General features: G+C 43.7%; 1 protein-coding gene and 1 non-coding gene across 2 annotated transcripts in view; both read left to right on the top strand.

Annotated features, from left to right (window-relative positions):
• LOC124798599 (RNA 3'-terminal phosphate cyclase) overlaps positions 1-17,954 on the top strand; it is a 94,344-nt gene that overhangs the window by 48,572 nt on the left and 27,818 nt on the right. Inside the window, exons 4-5 of the mRNA XM_047262067.1 lie at positions 7,182-7,305; positions 17,121-17,179. Coding sequence (XP_047118023.1) covers positions 7,182-7,305; positions 17,121-17,179 — 183 coding nt within the window. The remainder of the gene's footprint in view (positions 1-7,181; positions 7,306-17,120; positions 17,180-17,954) is intronic.
• LOC124799742 lies at positions 17,218-17,344 on the top strand. The gene has a single exon (XR_007017081.1). It is a non-coding gene; the product is annotated as a small nucleolar RNA SNORA79 (small nucleolar RNA).

Here is a 17,954-nt window from a genome sequence, read left to right as displayed (position 1 = left end):
AAGCAGTTGATTTTCTTTTAATTTAATACTGAGCAACAAATGAAGAATTTCTCAAATATCTTTGAACCTGGGCCCTGATTTTTCTGTAGATATAAAAGCCTCTGTCATTTTGCATAACTTTGAGTGTGGCAGAGGTGGCTTTGAAACCAAAGATACATTATCAGTAATTGGGCTTCAGGCACAGGCAATGGAGATAGGTACATGGTGAAATTTTAGCAAATAATGAGAGGAACATAATGTTGGATTACTTTTCAACTTCAGTTGGTTCTGTAAACTGGCAGTTTTCTAAAGTATAGTTTTTGGAAAGATTGTTATTGTTCCATTCAGTGTAAATATGTTTTTGAAAATGGTACAATAAAACCTCGTCAAGTGATTGGACAACTTACTGTACTCACATTACTGTGTTACCCCCAGGGGGTCCACAACTCTTTTGTGGATACGTGTGTGGCGAGCACGGGCCCCGAGCCATTGCAGCCTTCTTTCTCTCCCGGGCTGCATTTCCTTTCCCTTCCCCTCCTTTCCCCTCCATGCTCTCCCTGTATTGGTGTCCTTGCTTATGTTGGCCCCCACTATCCTCCTGGTTCTGTTGGTTTTACACTCCGGCTTTGTTGCGTAATCATCTCCTCCTTTTGGCATTCCTTGGTCCCCCTCTGGGGTTTGACCTCCATTACAAAATTTCTCCTCCGTAGTGTGAGCCATTTGGAGAAGAGCACCTTACCTAGTGTCTCCGACGTGCGCCCTGCTAGTACATTCCACCTTTTCTTTCACGTCGTTGTCTGATGCTAGGGTGCATAGCCAGCACGGTAGCCAGCCCGTGTGGTGGGGTCGCTATGTACCCTTTTGGTTGAGCCCCCTGAACACACAGGGATCACACTTCTGATACCTGAGCTGTGACACTCGTCATGCATGCCTTGGAGTGGTAGCTCGTCATCCTGGAGCATCGGAACTCCCGGCAATGGCCGCCGTGCCAGACGGCCCTTGCTGTGGCTTGGTGGCGCCCGTGAGGAGAGCCCCTGATCAGAGTGGGTGGTATCAGGGCGGACGCTATGCAGCTGAAACTCATACGGGTCCAAAACTCTGGCCGTTCTTCTGCGGCCGTCTCTCTGCGTGGAACTGATTCCTACAGTGCTGCTTCTCTTGCCCCTTCGGCCTTCCCTTCCATGGCTACCCCTGGGAAGAGGGTCAGGCCCGTCGTCTAGGGGCAAAACCTTTCCACCGTTATCTAGTTTGCACCAGGACTGATGGAGATACTTTCACCAGTGTCAAACCTTTATTCTTTGTGGAACACATTGAAGACAAGTTTGGCGAAGTGGACTCCTTGAGCAAGATGCGGTCGGGTTCGTTGCTGATGAAAACTACTTCAGCTGCCCAATCTGCGGCCCTTCGTGCCTGTACCCATCTTGGCACAATTCCTGTGTCCATTAGCCCCCACCAGTCTCTAAATATGGTACAAGGTGTGATTTTTCACAGGGCCCTCATCCTTCAAACTGATGAGGAACTTCGGGACAATCTCGGACGGCGGGGTGTTCACTTTGTTCGGCGTGTTCAGAAGGGTCCTAAAGATAATCGTATTGATACTAGTGCCTTTATCCTGGCCTTTGAAGGGGATACCCTCCCTGAGAAAGTTAAGATTATAGTCTATCGCTGTGATGTGAAGCCGTACATTCCACCTCCTATGAGGTGTTTTTTGAGTGCTTGCGTTTTGGCCACATGTCTTCTCGCTGTTCCCAGGGGATACCCTCCCTGAGAAAGTTAAGATTATAGTCTATCGCTGTGATGTGAAGCCGTACATTCCACCTCCTATGAGGTGTTTTTTGAGTGCTTGCGTTTTGGCCACATGTCTTCTCACTGTTCCCAGGCCCCTCTCTGTGGTGACTGTGGACGTCCACTCCATGAGGGGAGTCCCTGTGTTCCCCCTCTTGTATGTGTAAATTGTCATGGTAGTCATTCTCCACGTTCACCACATTGCCCAGTATATAAGAAAGGAAAAAAGATACAGGATAATAAGTCCCTCAATCGTTTAACCTACACAGAGGCCCGTAAGAAATATGCACGACTGCACCCTGTGTCCATGACATCTAGTTACGCCTTGGTTACATCTTCACCCCTTCCTCCCCCTTCCTTACCCTCATCCCGGACCCCTCTCCTCCCTCCCTCTCCTGCGGCTCCCACACCTACTCCTATGGGCACTGCTCCCCCTCCCCGGCCGGAGAAGTGTCCCACTCCTTCGGGGTCTGCCGGTCAAGGGCGCCTCTCCCGGGATGCCCCTTCCAGGCACCTTCCAGGTCAAAGGTCTGTTGTCGCGCGGCGACCGCGAGAGCCGCGGTCTGTCGGCCCCCAGGTCGCCCGGTCTCTTTCTGTTCCTGATCTTGCTGCAGCTGGCTCCTTCATGCCACACAGCCCTCCTCGATCTCAGCCTGAACGGAAGAAGAAACATAAGTCCCGGGACAAAGAGCCTCTAGTGTCACCGGAGGTCTCTTCCCCGACTTCACAACCGGATTCTGACCTGTCGTTCATGGATGTCGCCCCCTCCTTGTCGGTGACGGGTGGGGACCCGGCGGTATGACTGGATTTAGCGTGTTCAGCCCTCATTTAAACCATCGTTCTGTTGTTCTCCAATGGAATTGTAATGGATACTATTGTCACCTTCTGGAATTGAAATCCCTTCTTTCGTCCTACTCTACAGCTTGTGTGGTTCTCCAGGAATCTCATTTTACTGATGCTCACTCACCGACCCTCCGTGGGTTCCGTGTTTTCTGTCGAAATCGGGTCGGACCCTTGTGGGCTTCTGGTGGCGTTTGTACGTTGGTCCGTACAGACATTGCTAGCACGTGGATTCCTCTCCAAACTACATTGGAAGCGGTTGCTGTTAGGGTCCACTTGGACTCTGCAGTCACAGTTTGCAATCTTTATCTCCCTCCTGACAGGACTCTTACACCTGCTACCTTAACCACCCTTCTTCAGCAACTTCCTCCTCCCTTCCTCCTCTTTGGGAATTTTAATGCTCATCATTCTTTGTGGGGCAGTGCCTTTCCATCTAGACGAGGTCTTCTTATAGACCAATTTATTGCAGACCATGACCTGTGCCTTCTTAATGATGGCTCCCCTACTCATTTCAGTGCCGGTCATGGTACCTTTTCTGCCATTGATCTTTCTCTTTCTTCTCCCTCTCTCCTCCCTTCATTACACTGGTCGCCACACGACGACCTTTGTGATAGTGACCATTACCCGTAGATTATCGCGCTCCCATCCCGCTCCCCAATGGACAGGTTACCTCGTTGGTCTTTCCACCGCGCCGAATGGCCTCTATACACTGCGCAGGTCGAGTTTTCTCCCTCTTTGTCGGGTTGTATTGATGACGTCCTACGTGACGTGTCTGATGCGATTGTTCGCGCTGCTAGCCTTGCTGTCCCGCACTCATCTGGACCATTTCGTCGCCGGCGAGTCCCGTGGTGGAGTACGGCCATTGCCATTGCCATCCGGGATCGCCGTCAAGCTTTGCAACTCTTTAAGAGGCACCCATCCGTAGCCAGCCTTACTACCTTTAAACGCCTCCGTGCTAAAGCTCGTTATTTAATCAAACAGGGTAAGCGGATATGTTGGGAACGATTCGTTTCTTCCCTTGGTTCTACTGTCCCTCTGTCACAGGCTGGCTGAAGCTTCCACCTTATGTTTCACCCCTTGTGAGTCAGAATCTTACAAACGAACATTTTACTGAATGGGAATTTCTTTTCGCTGTATCTTCTTCTCATGATACGGCCCCTGGCCCAGATTCCATTCATAACCAACTGCTTCAACATCTCAGTGCTCCACAACAGCAACATCTTCTTCGGGTGTTTAACTGTATCTGGCTCCAGGGTGACTTCCCTTCTCAGTGGAGAGATAGCATTGTGGTTCCTATCCTTAAGCCTGGTAAGAACCCCCTATCTGTTGACAGCTATCGGCCAATTAGTTTGACCAATGTTGTTTGTAAGTTACTTGAACGGATGGTAGCCCTTCGGCTCAATTGGGTCCTCGAGTCTCGGGATCTATTGTCGCCTTACCAGTGTGGCTTTCGAGAGGGACGGTCTTCAATCGATCATTTACTTTGCTTGGAATCCGCAGTTCGGCAGGCTTTTTCCCAGCGCCGCCATTTGGTTGCAGTGTTTTTTGACCTTCGCAAGACCTATGACACGGCCTGGCGCCATCACATCTTACTTACCCTTCACCAGTGGGGTCTTCGGGGCCCACTCCCGATTTTTATCCACCAGTTCCTGATCCATCGGTCATTCAGAGTTCGAGTTGGTACTGCTTTTAGTTCTCCATGGACCCAGGAGACGGGCATCCCACAGGGTTCTGTCTTGAGTGTCCTTCTTTTCCTCATTGCTATCGATGGACTTGTGGCCTCTGTCGGTCCCTTGGTCGCCCCTGCCCTGTATGTGGATGATTTCTGCATTTGGGTTAGTTCGTCCTCGATGGCATCTGCAGAGCGGCAGCTGCAGGTAGCTATACGGCGTGCCTCTGCAAGGACCCTCTCACACGGGTTTCAATTCTCTCCTTTAAAATCGCGAGTGGTCCACTTCTGTCGCCGTACTACGATCCACCCTGAGATCCAGAGCTCTATCTCGCTGCACAACGATTGCCTGTGGTCCCACAGTTTCGTTTCCTGGGTCTTCTTTTCGACAACAAACTCACTTGGCTGCCCGATATCAGACTCCTGAAGGTAGGATGTTTCCGTAAACTCAATGTCCTTCGCTTCCTTGCCCACTCCTCTTGGGGTGCGGACCGTTCCCTCCTCCTCCGTCTTTATCGTGCTCTAGTTCTGTCTCGCTTGGACTATGGTTGTCAAGTTTATGGTTCAGCTGCTCCTTCCACACTGCACGTGCTGGATCCAGTCCACCATCGTGGTATCCGTTTGGCCACCGGTGCCTTCCCTACTAGCCCTGTTGATAGTCTCCTGGTTGAAGCTGGGATCCCCCCCCTTTCTGTTCGGCGGTCCCAGCTTCTGATGTCTTATGCACTCACTATCCGTTCCTCTCCCACTCATCCTTCCTATTCTATCCTGTTCCCAGACCATGGACGTCGTCCACCCGACTCCCGCCCTCGGGCGGGTTTACCGGTTGGGCTGCGCCTTGCGTCTCTTTGCCGTGATTTTCAGCTTCCTTCTTTGTCCTGTCTTCCCCGCTCCCTCCCCTCCACCCCTCCTTGGTTAGTTCCTCGGCCTCGAATTCGGATGGATCTCCGCCGCGGTCCGAAAGATTCCATCCCCCCGGTGGTGTTCCGTTCCTTTTTCCGCCATATTTTGTGGGAGTTTCGGGATGCTGTTGTTTTTTACACTGATGGCTCTAAATCTGCTGATCGTGTTGGGTATGCCTTCGTGTCCTCTGTTGGAACGGAAAGTCATCTGCTGCCACCTACATGTGGGGTGTTTACTGCGGAATTGATGGCAATTTCCCAGGCCCTTACCTTTATTAAACAGTCCCACCATAACCGAGTTTTGTTATGCACGGACTCGATGAGTGGTCTTCTTGCTATTGACCGGTGTTTCTCGCGCCATCCCTTGGTCTCTGCCATCCATGACCATCTCGCTGATATTCACCGTGCTGCTTGTTCTATTGACTTCCTTTGGGTCCCTGGCCATGTGGGTATCCCGTGTAATGAGCTCGCTGATCGTTTGGCTGGGGGAGCAGTTACTTACCCCCCTGTTTTCTGTAGCCCCGCCTGCAGCTGATTTACGGCTTCACATCAAATCCCACTACGCACAGTCATGGGCCAATTCTTGGGAGGCTACTCCCCTGTCTAATAAACTTCGTGCAATTAAGGTGACACCAGGCCCGTGGCGTTCTTCCTTTCGCATCTCCCGAAAGGACTCGACCACACTGTGTTGTCTCCGCATTGGCCATACTCGGTTGACCCATGGTTTTCTTTTGCGTGATGAGCCAACCCCACTATGTGGTTGTGGAGCCTTCCAGTCGGTAGCCCACATTTTGGTTGAATGCCCCCTTCTTTTGGCTCTGCGTGCTCAGTACAGGCTCCCCCACACTTTACCTTTGATGTTGGCTGACGATTCCCGCATGGTCTCTCTGGTTCTCGGTTTCCTCCGGGAAAGTGGTTTTTATTCTCAGTTTTAAGGTTTTTAATCTCTCTCTGGTGTTGGGGCAGGGCGGTGAGTGTTTGGGTGTCTCCCACTGTAAGCAGTGTTCGGAGATTCCTGATTCACCTCCCTGACCAAATTCCTCTTTTCTTCCCCTTTTACTCTGTTTTTACCCTTTTTTTTTTAAGGCTTGGTTAGTCTTTCTATTCCCATACGTACTTCCTACATTCTAGCAGTTGTACCTTTTAAGTCACAGGTGGTCTTGCCTATGCTGCTTCAGCATAGTGTTGGGTTCGTTCTCTTGCCGACTCCCCTCATTTTGTTTTTTACCAATGACAACATGACTGCCTTTTTACATTTTTTCCCTTTTTCCGTTTTATTGTTCTGACTTTACTGAGTTGTCCCATTAGCGGAATGGCCCGTATTTGAAACAAGGGACTGATGACCTTGCTGTTTGGTCCCTTAAACCTCAACCAACCAACCAACCAACATTACTGTATTCATGGTATGAAATGATCCACTTAATACCTTGAGTACACTGATCCACGCAATTTCTTATGAAATCTATCCTTATAATTTTCTAGGCTTTTGTCCCATAAAACTGGCCATTTTTCTATTACAGAAATTAATTGCTTGATGTCCATTTTTGAATGTAGGCCTACGAGAAGTTATGAAAACAAAAAGAACGCCAAATAACCTTAGAACAGATTAACTGATCTGCACCTTGTTGTGGCCTCAGTCCTCCATGCTGTGGCAGAAAGATGTGAAGGCATCAATGTTCCCTAAGAAACTACCCCACGGGTCACAATGCTAGTGAAATGGCAGATTTTCATTGCAATGGGAGTGCTCAGCAGTTCCACGAGTGCTGTTTGCTGTTTGGATGGCAACGGCTCATACCATGTAGATATGAAAGGCTGTGTTGGGCTGTCCATACCATGGCCGTGTGCACGGTACTGTGTAGAGGGCTGCTGGACAAGTGTGAAATGTGTCTTGGAGTGTTTTTAAATTTATGCCTAGGTCTGGAAGCTGAATTATCAGATTTCATTTAAGTGTATTGAATTTCATAGTCAGAGCTAAAGGACATTGGTACAGATGAATGCCATTGCAGGAGTGTTGGTCTGCTGATTCAGGTGGCATTGCCGTGTGCTTTGTTCTCATCAACTACTACCATTCTTCAGTTGAGAGGAGGGACCAACGCTGAGATGGCGCCTCAATTTGACTATACCACTGAGGTAAGTTGACATTACGACAGAACTTATTCTGGAGACATTAAAGTGAATACATTTTCCACATGTGATACAAAATAAATCAGTAGAAAAATCTGCTCTCCGAGCAGCAGCAGGAGAAAATACTCACAGAAGCTACAGAAGTGTGCAAGCTTTCGGAGTCAGTGGCTCTCCCTTCTGACAGAAAGGTTGAAGGGGAAGGAAGAGTGATGAAATAAAGGGTCTGGCACAGTCAAGTAAATAAGGAAACTTGCAGAAAAGTCATCCAGAACCAGATGGGGTGAGAAGGAAAAACTGATAATTGGCACTGTACCAGATGAGATTTGAAAGCCTGAGAGCTTGAAGATGGAAGGCAGGGTAATGAGGTAGGAGATTACTGACAAAGCATTGTGCAAGTGTTAATAAGAGCAGAAAGCAAAGTGCATTATACATAGTAGACAGGTGGGATGGGAGGTGGGGATTGACAGGTCAGCAAAGAAGACCTACTGAAAATAAATACTGAGAACGTTAGGTCAGGTGGGTGACGAGATCCAAGGACATTTTGTAACACCAGTTCCCACCTATTTAGTTCTGAGAAACTGGTGTCAGAATAATCCAGATGGCACATGGGATGAAACAGGCAGCAGTATCATGACTATCGTGTTGTAGAGCATGCACTGCGATAGGATATTGTGTGTTGCCAGTATAAACCTTCTACGACCATTCATCCTATCTGATGACTTGGTGGTAGTAATACTGATGTAGAAGGCTGACACATACTTACATAACAGGTGGTACATGGCGTGTGTCATTCCACATGTAGCTCTCCCTTTGATAATGTTTTGCCAGTTACAGTTCTAGTATAGGTTGTGGTAGAAGGGTGCATAGGGCAAGTCTTACGGGGGGGGGGGGGGGGGGGGGAGGACTGTCAGAGGGGTAGAAACCACAGGGAAATGAGTGGAGGAGGAGCATAGGATCTGATCAGGATATGGCAGATGTGTGGTGAGCAAAATGTTCGACAGAAAGGACCTTGTTTCAGGACATGATCTTAAGGAGTCATAGCCTTATTGTAGTAGCTGATTAATACATTCCAGACCAGGGTAGTACTGAGAGACTAGTGGTGTACTCCTAAGTTGTTTTTTTGGAGGAATCACTGGTACCTGGGTTGGATATGGTGGACTGGGAAATTTGCTTTTGAAGTAGGCTGGTGGGGTAATTATATCCTATGATGGCTGAGGTGAGAATGGCAGTGTATTGTTGCAAAGAGTCTGCATCAGAGAAAATATGTTTGCCTGGCTGTATGTGAGGGAATGTTTGATATTGAAGATATGGCAGCTATCAAAATGTGAATACTGTTGTTTCATAGCAGGTTTAATGTGAACAGAATTGTGTAGCTGAGGCTCAGTGAAGATGGGGTCAAAATTAAGGAAAGTGGCGTGGGATTTGGATGGTTATGTGAAATTTAATCAGGAGTATGTATTTAGAGATTCCAAAATTTTAATAGGTCATCCTCGTGTGAGGCTGACCTGTTAAAACTGTCATTCAGCATTTTCTTCCATTGTGGTCCAGTTTGGATCATCTTTCACCAGGTCTCTCCATCTGTTCATGATCTTCCAGTCTGTCTTCTTCCAGATTCTGTCCACTTCATCGTGATAATCTTCCTTTTACAATTCTTTTAATGTGGCTAAATCAGTTCAGCCAATTTCCATCCATAATTTTCTTTTAGGGGATTGATCTGAAGCATGTTTAGTATTGTTTAATTTTGTATCTTGTCCCTTCTTGTCTTACCCAGGAATCCCATTTAGAAAGTGCATCTCAGTTGGTTGTATTCCACTCGGATATTTCGGTTTCCAAGTCCAACAATTTGATCCATAGATCAAAATTGGTAGATAATATGCATAAAATGAACAAAAGGCAACCACTTCTCCATAAAGGAATAGTGTGTGGCACGCAGAAACACATAACAGGATATATATGCCCCAGGAAATCCAGGAGAGAGAAATTTTTTCATCCAGGAAAAACCTGGGAATTTTTTTTTTTTAGAATTCCAGGAATTTTCCATCATTTGTTTTCAGATAAATTTTTGTAATTTTGACTGGTAAGAACTGATGTTCTAACAAAGAATTTTACTCTAGAATACTACTTAGCATAATACTGTGGCAATAAGACATAAATGAGTGAATAACACTAAAATAAAACTTTAGTTGCAAAGAAAATGGACCATTTACAACAACAAAACAATGCACACACAAGCATCTGCCGGCAGCAAAATGTGTAAAAGGCTGTAGGACGAAGACTATGAAATACCTCTTAACAACAAATGGCTTTGATGCGTGTGACAACACAACTGTTTACATTTCTAATGATTCACAGAAAAACAATTGGGAAGGGGGAGGGGGTTTGAGAAGTGGTATTTTCAAAGTAAATTTCCTCTTATGAAAGATAAGTTATGTTATGTGTGAAAACATTCAATGAATTTCTTAAATTGCAGAGCACTTGACTCTCATTCAAAACTTAACACTTTGAGGACCAGCAACTTAGAAAAATGTTGGGACCCGAAGACCAGCCATTTATGCCATTATTTAAAATTCTTAGGGCACATTTGTGTTTGACGTTTCTTAAAGGGTAACACACACTAAAGAAGGCCAAGCTTTAATGTTCATTTTTCACATCTATTTTAGTTTTTGCATAAATTACAAATCACATAATAATGATAGCAGAAAGTATAATTATCCTTAAAAACTGTGAGATGCATTCTTGAGCAATTTCACACAAAACTGGCTATTCTGTGGAAAAATCGAAGTGCTGAACGGAACATTTATTCAACAATTTAGGGAAAGATATATACCTACTTACTGTAAAGAAGACATGTTAAGTTCCAGGCAGGCATAATTAACACTCTTACACAAAGCTTTTAGCCATAGCATTCATCAGCAAAACACACACACACACACACACACACACACACCACACGCACATGACCACCAACTCCAGCAGCATGGGTCAGAGCTGATGGAGGCGGCGGTCATGGGTGTGTGAGGTGTGCCTGCTTCTGTGTATGTATGGTGGGTTTATCTTTTATTGATGAAGGCTGTAGCTGAAGTGTAAGTGTCTTTTAATGTGCCTGTCTGCAACTTAACATGTCCTCTTTACAGTAAGTAGAGTTCTACCTTTTCCTACATTTTTAATATTCCTACTTCAAGTTTCCATTGCTTGGATCATTTATTCAGTCAGATAACCCACGAAATGTTTGATGCACAGCAGTGAAATTTGTAATCATGCTTGATAGAAATATTCACCTGTTGCAGTGATTTTTACAAGTCCTATGCTCGGAATATCTATTGTCATTGGTTGGCGAGATCATGTGACATCAACAATGATTGGCCAGGAAAAGCGCGTCACAATCTTGATTCCAGTGCTTCAGAAGCTGCCGTGCTGTATTTGGTGGAATTCATATTTATATTTTCATAACACAGGAAATATGCAGTGTACATGTTAACATGCATCAAAGATTTTTACAAAATGTGGGTTTTTCTCTTTAGTGTGGGAGGTGGTCATTTCTTAGCTCCGGGAAGTTCGATGCCAGGGTATAAAACCTTTACCATTCAAAGAATTGTTAAGTTTTACAGCTCTGAGGGAAAGTATGTTGTCACTTAAAATAGAAAGTTTGTACTTCCACCGATAGTATAATGTATTTTCAGCCAGGAAAAAGTGTTTTCCCCTGGAATTTTTTTTCCCTCTTATCTGTGTATACACCCTGTAATAGAAAACAGCTTTTGAGTCCTTACTCTTTTTCTAGTAAGATTACACATTTACATACACAACCACACAGACATCCAAATGTAGATGCCTGTGCTAGCAGTGAGGCTGATTACCGAATATCGATTATTGAAAGCAGTTGCCAGTAGATGGAGGTGGGGAGGGAGTAGCATCGTACTGTGAGGCACATGTTTCACCAGAAGACACAAGACACAACAGCTGCACAACAAGATGAAAGGAGTTCAGAGAATAGAGCATAGGGGTAGAGAGAGGCAGAGGATGGAGAGGAAGGTGCTGATGAAAAGGGAGCAGAGAGGAGAAAAAGTGGGAGGGTAATGGAAAAAAGGGAGAGGGAGGGGGGGGGGAGAGAGAGAGAGAGAGAGAGAGAGAGAGAGAGAGAGAGAGAGAGAGAGAGAGAGAGAGAGAGAGTTAGCTTATATGAATAAGGGGAGGTGGACGAGAGTTGTGGAAAAACCAGCACGGGGTGTAGAGAGAAGGGAAAAGGTGAGGCAGTGAGAAAGAAGTTAGTGGAGGTTTAGGCCAGGGGGATTGCAAGAGCACAGGTTATACTGGAGTAAAAATTCCTACCTGCGTAGTTTAGAGAAACTTAAGCTGGAATGGAGTATCCAAAGGGTGTATTAAAGCAGCTGTTTGTCGTCGTTGTTGTGTGCAGCATGTTCAACAACTGGATGTCAAGTTTGTGTTCTGCCGCAATTTGGCAATTTTCGGTATTTCTTGTCTCATTACCATTAGTTCCTTTTGTTGGTCATAGTGAATGCGACATCCTAAACACCATACCCCATGCTACCTTTTGCACCGTCATCCTGATACCGAACCTACCATCTCTTCCGTAATCCTCCTAGCCAACAACTTCCTGACCCACAATTATTTCACTTTTCAAGGCCAAGTTTATTAGGTTGGTGAATGATTTTGAGGTGTTTTTCCATAATTTTAATAAACACAACAGATACTCATAACAGAGAATTTAATCATCAATTATGTCAATTACATTCCCCTCCACTATTTACAACTGTCTGTCAACACTGTTGTAAACTTTCAATTCCGTGACTGTAGAAATTGTGTGGTTTTGAGGCAAAGAACTCGTCGGGCCATGTTCAGAGTGCATTTTCACCTGCAAAGGAAATTTCTTGAAGGTTGTTCAATAGGGAGCGGAAAAGATGAAAATCTGAGGGCGCAAGGTCAGGTGAATAAGGTGGGTGTGGAAGAACTTCCCAACACAGTTCCTGTTTAGTGTTTTTCGTCAGTCTAGCAGAATGTGGGCAGGCTTTGCTATGGAGTAGCATCATTTCACACAGTTGTCCTAGTTGTTGTTCATCGATCGCATCTGCGAGATGCCTAAATTGTTTACAATAAGTGTCAGCAGTGATGTTTACAACTGGGGCACGCAATTCGTAGTATATCACACTGTCGCTGTTCCACCAAATGCACAATGTTATCTTTTGTGGGTGTGCACAGCTGTTTGTGTGGGGAGTTGCTGCTTTGTTAGGGCTCAAACATTCCCTTCTTTCCCGACCAGTAATGATACACAAGCCAATTGATGACAAGCAAGCAGAGATGCACATACTGCCACCCGTTAATTTTTACGATTATGGCTTAGAGCATGCGATACCCATACCCCAAATCTTAAACATTCCGCATTGCAAGCAGATGTTGCACAGTGGTGGAATGATTACAGTTCATCACATTTTCCAGTTCTTGAGTACACTGACATGGCTCATTGTGGATTAATGTGTTTAAATGATATTCACATCCTGAAGGTATTCGTAAATGTGGAGAGTCACTAATGTTAAAACAATCCTCCATAAAATGAGAGAACCATTTTCCTGCTGTGCTCTATCCAAAAACACTATGAGCTTATGCACCAACATAATATAAACAAATATGTGGTCCTCTGCCATGGGTACTCACATGGCACCATCTTACTTATGGGCCATCAGGAGGCTTCGTTGCTATACTGTTGTAGCCTAAGACAGTTGTCTGCTTCAGATTCATTAATGACATTTTCATAATCTGATCTCATGGCAGGGCCAACATTTACTCCTTTCTCCAATCCTTAACACGTACTCCCAGATCTGCTTCGCCTGCTCCTTCTCAGCCCAAAGAGATGCCTTCATAGATGGTGGTCTCCACCTCTCAGATGGTTCCACAAATATGTCCATTCATATCAAGTGCACCAACCACCAACAGTACCTTCACTTCAACAGCTGTCAAAGTCTGTTCCATAAACCCTTGCTACCTGTTACTGCCACATATGCAGGGGACAACAGGATATTCACTACTGTCCAACTACACTATTGAATGCAAATTGCTGGAAACAGTATCTACCACAAAATTTCTACAAGTAACTAACCAGAACGACCTTCAGTGGAACGATCACATAAAACCAATTGTGGGAAAAGCAGATACCAGACTGAGATTCATAGGAAAAGTCTTCAGAAATGTAACTCATCCACAAAGGAAGTAGCTTATAAAGCATTTGTTTTGCCGATTCTGGAATATTGTTCTTCTCTCTGTGGTCCCTACCAGCTGGAACTGACAGGAGAGAGAGAGAGAGAGAGAGAGAGAGAAGATCCAACAAAGAGTGACACTTTTTTTTCATAGGATTGTTTAGCTACTGCGAGAGCATTACAGAGTTGCTCAAGAAACTCCATTGGCAGACATTACAAGAGAGGTTTTGTGGAGCCATTTATTACTGAAATTTTGAGAGAACACTTTTCAGCAAGAGACAACATATTACTTCCCCCCGCATACATCTCGCGTATTGACCATGAGGAGAAAATCAAGAAATTAGAGCTAATACAGATGTGTACAGTCAATCATTCTTCACACGTGCTATTTGTAAGTGGAAGAGGGTTGGAGGGCTCAGTTAGTTGTACAAAAAGTATACACACCATTAGGTGGCTTGTGGAGTGTGATGTAGATCTAGCTGCAGTTGTCGAAATGAACTGATAATCTTACAAGAGCCTTCATTGACAGACAATATTCTATTCAGATCTTCTATAAAGAGAATTCGCATGTCATCTCTTCCTCTGACATCAGTAACCCTGTTAACTAGCCACAAACTGTTCTCGTACCAAAGAAAAGGCAGGGCCACATGTAAAGCATCCATGTTACGCTGCAATTAATGTGCAGCATTCTATGTGGGCATGACAAGTAACCAATTATTCACTTGCTTGAATGCCAAACTGTGACAAACCACAAACTTGATTATCCAGTTGCCAAACGTGTTGCACAACACAATGCAAATGACTCTCCAACAGCTGCTTCGCTACATAGGTCAGTTGGATACTCCCTTAACAGCGCAACATTGCCTGAGCTATGCAGGTTCAAAGTCTCTCATCAGCATATCCTGCACTTTCGCAATTCTGGCGCTTAAAGCTTGACTAAGACGTTTCCCATTGCCTCACCATACGTTTTTTCTTCTGTCCATCACCACCCAGATAATGTACTTCTGTCCTTCACCACCCAGATAATGTACTTCTGTCCTTCACCACCCAGACAATGTACTTCTGTCCTTCACCACCCAGATAATGTACTTCTGTCCTTCACCACCCAGATAATGTACTTCTGTCCTTCACCACCCAGATAATGTACTTCTGTCCTTCACCACCCAGATAATGTACTTCTGTCCTTCACCACCCAGATAATGTACTTATTTTCCTACGATTCCCCCCTCCCCTCCCCCTCCCACCCTCCCTGTGCCCCACACGCCCCTCCCCTCCCCCACACGCCCCCCCTCCCTCCGTGTAAACCCAATTGACGCTTTCTAAGGCAGACTCCTCCGTGGCAACCTTCGACAAACCACATTCCCCCCGTTATGATGTCCAGGAATGCCTTACAGGTGTTACTCTTAGTGCCCCAGGATCCTAATATGGCAAACTATATTCGTTAAAAACAGTTGTGCACATTGTCATTGCATTCTTTAGGAGAACAAAAAAGCTAGCTGGATTTCATTTACTAGTAATTAAGTTTCACTCCCTCTTCCATTGTGTGAGGCTTAGGTCATCAGCTTTGCAGATGATTACGGAAATCGTGTGTCTGCATTACTGAATTCTAGTGGGGAAGAATAGTCATGGGCAGTTTGGAATGTCATAAACTTGAGGACTGTACGAAAAAGTTCAAATTCTTTGTTATGACACAACTGCATCCTACTCAGGTCGTTCTAGTTTCAAGAAACTTGGAGAAAAGTGAATGTAATGTAAAAGCAAGTTATGAAGATAACATTTACATGATGGTTTCAGCGATGTTGAAAATGACAAAGCATTAAAATTTTTCTGAAACTGCTAAAAGAACAATACCTGAAAAATGATTACTTTGAACTCATTCAAATGTGCATCATGTTTCTGGGGACAATGGTGAACGTGATCCAGTGTGGGCTGTAATTATCGTATGGCAGCAAAACTTGGTAGATGCGATAGTGGAGTAATGCAAAACCGATTTACACTAAAAAAAAAAAAATGTTACTATTGTGGCCATAAGGTGCTAATCTGGTACTGTACATCATCTTATCAACATCTCCGGTGCTCATATTGAACAAATTGTGTAAGCAGTGGTTAATAATGCAATCAATGTTGTGCCATTCTTACTTGTTTGACCTTTTCTGCACATGTCCCATTCCTAATCTGTTAAATACGGAAACATTTATATAAATCTTTCTCACATTCATAGCACCATATTTGCACCTTAAGGCCAAAATTGGAACTAATTTTTTTCTGGCATACATTAGTTCAGCATTAACGCTTTAGAATATATACCAAGTTTCACTGCCATACAATAATTACAGCCCGCACTGGATCTCTGTGAGTAGCTGCACTTTAATTATAACCACCCAGTACAAGTAAGACCACCTGCAGCTTTGCATCATGCAAGGTGGATGACCAAAGGAATTTATTCATTGAAAACGTTCCTTTTTCATTCTCATCTATCCATCAGTGTTAGTGAATTGGATTGCCTGAAAAATACTGTTGTAAAAGTGTATGAAAAATAGTAGTTTCAGAGTTCATCATCAGTCAGTGCACCTATGAATGACAAAACTGTACAAAAAAGTAAATGCAATGGTTTTTTAGAGTACTCTAAAGATGTTTTATCAGCACATGTGGTATTTAAATGAAGAGATTTGAGTGTTATCTCTGTCTGATAATGTTGCGAAAACATATATTGTTAGAAATCTACAATAGGAAGCTTTGTGGACGGAAAGGAGGTACTGTTTCACCAGTTGCAGTTACAAAATGTTTGGTAAGTCTAATTTTTGGCTTAATGTTATTTTATAAATGTAAGTTAGTTCTTTGGCATAGGCTTTTTGGAATGTATCAACATGTTTACTGGCAGACTGTGCTTAGAATCTCTCTATTATTTCAGCCAAGAAAATTGATGAGTTTATTTCAGTCAAGAGTGTGAACGCAATGAAAATTAAAGCATTAATTTAGATTTCTTAAATAAAGTTTGTATTTCTTGGGATTCTGACCCTTGATACCTTAGTGCCAAAGAGTGCTGAAAAATCTTCAGGTGGAGAGAGGAGTGATGTTAATGCAAGACTCCAGTGGGCTATTAACAGATGATGAACAACAAAAATAATTCATTTTGTGATGTCTGCAAGATCACTAGAGACAATAACCTGATTGTAAAAAGAAACTGAAAGGAAAGTTGTGATTAAACTAGTATTGATTTATACAACATTCACACATTTGTTATGGTCTGTTATATAGTAATACTTAAATTTCTCCCATTTAAATATATTTAAGCATATATGCAAAACATACATAGGTTGATTTCAGTTGTTTATAGCAACACAAAAAAACACTTTCACTAGTATTTAAATCTTATATAGATATTGAAGTCCAATGCAGCATGGCTTAATACTAAAAAATTGTAATGAAACTTTGCACATTTTCAAAACATGCCAAAAAGGGGATGGGGTGTACATTCATATCATTTGACATTTTTATGTAACCATCAGATAAGGCCCACCCTACCATTTAGTAACAGATATACTAATGTGGAAAGTTTTTTCCCAATATCAGTTGTCATTAAAGAGGAGTTAAGTATTTTTTTTATTTTTACAGGTTTTCAGACCACTGTTAGAGAGGTTTGGGGCAACATTCGACTACAAACTTTTAAGAAGGTAATACTTACTAATCTGCAAGAGCAATTGAAACTATTTGGCAATTGTTCCTCATGCAGTGCTTTCAGTAACTGCAAGATTTCAAATTGCCATAGATCAAATATGGATTGCTTCACCCAGAATTGTTTTGTGTAACACTGTTTGGCTTTGCGGATCCATACATTTGTCATGTTCCTTTAGAGATTAATAAATTTATGACTTCTGTTTAAGAAATAAAATTTTTATCCAGTGATACCGAGCATATCTGCTCGAGAAAAGTGGAAGATTTACAATTCTCTGTAAAGGCTGTCTGCTTTCTATTTTGCACTTTCATTTATTATATTTATGTGTAATGTAGTCAGCAACAAGTTTCTTAGAAGCAAGTTTCGGTGTTCAGTACTGTGTTACTTCAGTAGATATGATTGTGAACTATCAGATGAGAAATATCTTGAGGTGACAGAACACTGTTCTTCAAAGACAAAATGATTAGTGACTAAAAGACACATAAAAACTAGTAATTTCTGTTAAACTTCCAAACCTTTGTGCTTTTTCCAAGCACAGGGAGTTTGCACATACAGATAATGTGTGCTGCTGCATGCAAACATAAGTGCAATGGGATATGAAATGCTTGATGTTGCATTTGTAGCATCCATGGGTACCCAGGCTGTAGGGCAGAGATATTTAGGTCTGGAATGGCAGCATGTATTTAAAGGGAAGTCATTGTCTGTATGTTTAATTTTGTCAAAAGTTCATATGAAACAATGAAGACTCACATTGAGGAAAATGGTTCTCAGGT

This window comes from Schistocerca piceifrons, chromosome 5, assembly GCF_021461385.2.
Source record: "Schistocerca piceifrons isolate TAMUIC-IGC-003096 chromosome 5, iqSchPice1.1, whole genome shotgun sequence".
Classification (NCBI taxonomy): Eukaryota; Metazoa; Arthropoda; class Insecta; order Orthoptera; family Acrididae; genus Schistocerca; species Schistocerca piceifrons.
This window is presented reverse-complemented; position numbering and strand designations above follow the sequence as displayed.